The sequence below is a fragment of the Plectropomus leopardus genome, chromosome 7, assembly GCF_026936395.1.
Source record: "Plectropomus leopardus strain MGB_pleo_1.0 chromosome 7, ASM2693639v1, whole genome shotgun sequence".
Lineage (NCBI taxonomy): Eukaryota > Metazoa > Chordata > Actinopteri > Perciformes > Serranidae > Plectropomus > Plectropomus leopardus.
The window spans coordinates 26,958,541-26,961,876 of NC_142182.1; the positions used below are offsets into that span (position 1 = coordinate 26,958,541).

Here is a 3,336-nt window from a genome sequence, read left to right on the forward strand (position 1 = left end):
CACACATTTGTGTACTGTATGTGCATAGAGAATATGAGCAGCCCTAGAGGATTGTGGGGGATCTGTTTGTGTCATCTGTTTGTGTGTCTCGGGTTTGTGTGTGTTTGCAGGGGGGGGGCAGTGTTATTGTGTCTCTTGGGAGGTGTGTGTGTTTGTGTTGGAGGGAGGGGGTGTTTGCAGGTCTCGTAGCTGTCTGCTGGGGTGGTCTGGTCTCAGGACAAGAGAAAGGAGGGTTCTGGGTGTGTGCAAATGTATGTGTGAATAGAGGGCATTGCTATATATTCAGACTTAAGAGGAGGACACACTTTCCTCAGCCAGCACAGATGTTGAGAGAGACATGGGAGGACACGATACAGAGAAAAAGTGAAAAAAGAGAAGACAGTGGTTAAATTTTGCTCCACAATGATCATCATCACATCATCTTAAAAAGGATTTTATCGTCCAAGCTGATTAAGTAGCCTGAGGTAAGTGTCCTCATTTAGGATAGCTAAGGGTGCTTTTTCAGTCTTTATTAAAGACACAGCTATGCACAGGGAAACGGACAAAAACACACATTTAACATCTACTTTGCCTTGTTATTACATGCTGTGCATGCACAGTATACAGTATTTGTGTCTGCTGCAAAAGTTTAACAATCTCTTTGTCTTTTGTCAATTTTTTAGTCCATCAACAGACTGAGGAAGGAGTGACGTTGAACAGAAGACCACTGGAATCTGGGGACAGAACTGTACCAGTGCAGGACTTTGGACTTTTTTCCTTAAGACACTGTTTGGACAAAACTTGAGTGATTTTAATGGCACATGATTTTTCATAGAAACAAGGAGACAAGGAGACAGACGCACAGATGTCAGACTTCCTCACCTCCCCCTCCCCCCTTCCCCTCTTCCACTGCGACTACAGTGACTGGTCCCCCTCCTTCACCATCATCCCATCCGTCTACCTGCTGGCCTTCCTGGTTGGTTGCCTTGGAAACAGCCTGGTGCTGTGGGCCTTCCTGGATCGAGCCGATGGGAGGGGAACAAGGACGGGGGGACAGTTGTGTTGCACTGGTAGATTAGACCAAGGGCCATTTTCTCAGAAGGAGACAGAAAAATGTGGATCTTCCTCAGGACAAAGACCCTCCTCTCACTCCTCCACCACCTCCTCTTCTCCCTCCTCCATCCCTCGTCCCTCCCGCTCTCTGACAGACTCTCTGATCGCCAGCTTAGCATTAGCTGACCTCTGCTTCCTTGTGACTCTCCCTCTGTGGGCTGTCTACACAGCGATGGGCTACCACTGGCCTTTTGGGCAACCACTGTGTCAAATCAGCAGCTTCCTCACTGCGCTCAACATGTACGCCAGCGTGTTCAGCCTGAGCATGCTCAGTGTGGAGAGGTACTGGGTTCTGACTGGAAGAAGGCACTCCAGCCACCATGCTCCACAGAGGTGCCCCAGCAGGGCTTTGTGGGTACTCGGTGGGGTGTGGATGCTGGCCGGGGTGCTGGCACTTCCTGGCTTGCTGCTGCGCTCCGTCAAGGAGGTGGACACTGAATCTGATTATGATTGGGAGGCAGAGACAGTTCATCCCACTGCTGACTCTGGATCAGTCTTCCTCTCCTGTCAGATGGATTACTCCATGCTGATTGGAGCAGAGATGGAGGAAACGGATCGAGAGAGGGTAGAGATGTGGTGGGCGGCTGCTTTGAGCCTCAAATCAACTCTTATTGGCTTCCTGTTTCCTCTTGTTATCCTGCTGGTGTGCTACTGCTCACTGGCCCAGCTCCTCAGCAGACATTTTGGACGAGGCCCTCGCCCGGACCGCAGGCGCCAGCGAAGACTCCTCAGGGTCATCATCACTTTAGTGATGGCCTTCTTCCTCTGCTGGCTGCCTCTGCATGTTAATAAGACTGTTTCCATGCTGCTGGAGTTTGGTTTTGTCCCATACTCCTGCTCTTTGGATCAAGTGTTACTGACTGCTCAGCCCTACGTCACCTGTTTGGCTTATCTCAACTCCTGCCTCAACCCTCTCCTGTATGCTGCCTGTGACCCCTCATTCAGGAAGAGATGCAGAGGAGCTCTTCTAGTGTTGTGCAGGATGAGCAGAAGAGGAGGAGAGGGACGGGAGGGAAAGAGGGATGAAGAGGAGAGAGAGGAAAGGAGTTCAGCTTTTCCCACAGGAACACAAGAGGAAACAGCAGATAGGACAGAGGAAGGGGAAGAGGAGAGGAGATGACTGCTTAGATAACTGCTTTACTGAAAAAAAAAATCCTATCTAATATCACACTGAGGAATGAGGACATCAAATTGTTTTTTTTTGTTGTTGTTGACATTATATGATTTTTTTCAGCAGTTTTATTGAAGATATTTTAAATAGACCTGAGTTTCAAAGTGGCCTAAACTCAGACTCTAAAAGAAACTGTGTCAAAGGTCAGCATTTTCAAAATAAACATCCTTATCAAACAAACATTCATGAGTTCACGTACATAATTCGCTTCTTCCAAATACATTTCCCACAGTGGAGATGCCATCATTTTCTAAAAGACTGTGGAGCCCAGAAATGTCTTTCCAGATCAAATGATCTCATGTCATCTGATCTGATTTTATATTTTGTACTCCACAGAACACCCTGAGTTGTTTATTGACTTGCACTGTTGTTGTTATTTTTTTAAAATTAAAAACAAGAATTACATAAAGTCACATGTCTTTTAATTATAAAAAAAACCAGTGTGTGTATAAATGTGACTGAATTTTTTTTGTTGATGTTGAAGTTAAAAAAAGTTATGTATACTTGCAATTGATTTACAAACAGACAGAAATATTCCTATATCTGTAAAAAAAAGGTTTCCAAGAAAGTGACACTAAAGATAAATAAAAAAGGACCATGGAAAAAAAACACACAATTTCCAAACCGACGAGATAAACAACTCAAACTACAGTAACACACACCTGCATTGCATTTACATTCAGTGTCAAGTTCACCTGATATTACAGCTGTAAAAAAATACAGTCAGACTTAAATAATGCTATTCCAGGGGTATAAAAAGTGACAAAATGTAAGACAACATTTAAAAACACCAAAACAAAAACATAAAACATAAACTACGCAGGTTTTAGACTTCTAAGACAGGTGTTCATACAAAGCACGGGTATCCAAACTTTTGTTGGATGGGGGCCAGATTAGATGAATTAGGATTAGATTATGTGAAAATACCTGGGGGCCAGCTGCTTCTCACATCATACGGGTTTCCATTGGTCTCCTTTGCAGAAGTACCAGACCCCGTCCAGAAGATGGCGCTAACGCACCATTGAACTGTTTGACAACCTGCATAAAACTTTTCTTTGATATGTGCTGATCGT

General features: G+C 44.8%; 1 protein-coding gene across 1 annotated transcript; it reads left to right on the top strand.

Moving 5' to 3' along the window:
• The first annotated feature begins 238 nt into the window (after window positions 1–238).
• aplnr2 (apelin receptor 2) lies at window positions 239–3,173 on the top strand. Its single transcript, XM_042496684.2, has 2 exons — window positions 239–464; window positions 663–3,173. The coding sequence occupies exon 2, from the start codon at window positions 845–847 to the stop codon at window positions 2,210–2,212; it is 1,368 nt and encodes a 455-aa protein (XP_042352618.2). The 5' UTR covers window positions 239–464; window positions 663–844; the 3' UTR covers window positions 2,213–3,173.
• Window positions 3,174–3,336: the final 163 nt, after the last annotated feature.

What these genes read in the sequence shown, in the direction of transcription:
- aplnr2 (XM_042496684.2), top strand. Translation starts at nt 845, where the DNA reads ATGTCAGACTTCCTCACCTCCCCCTCCCCCCTTCCCCTCTTCCACTGC.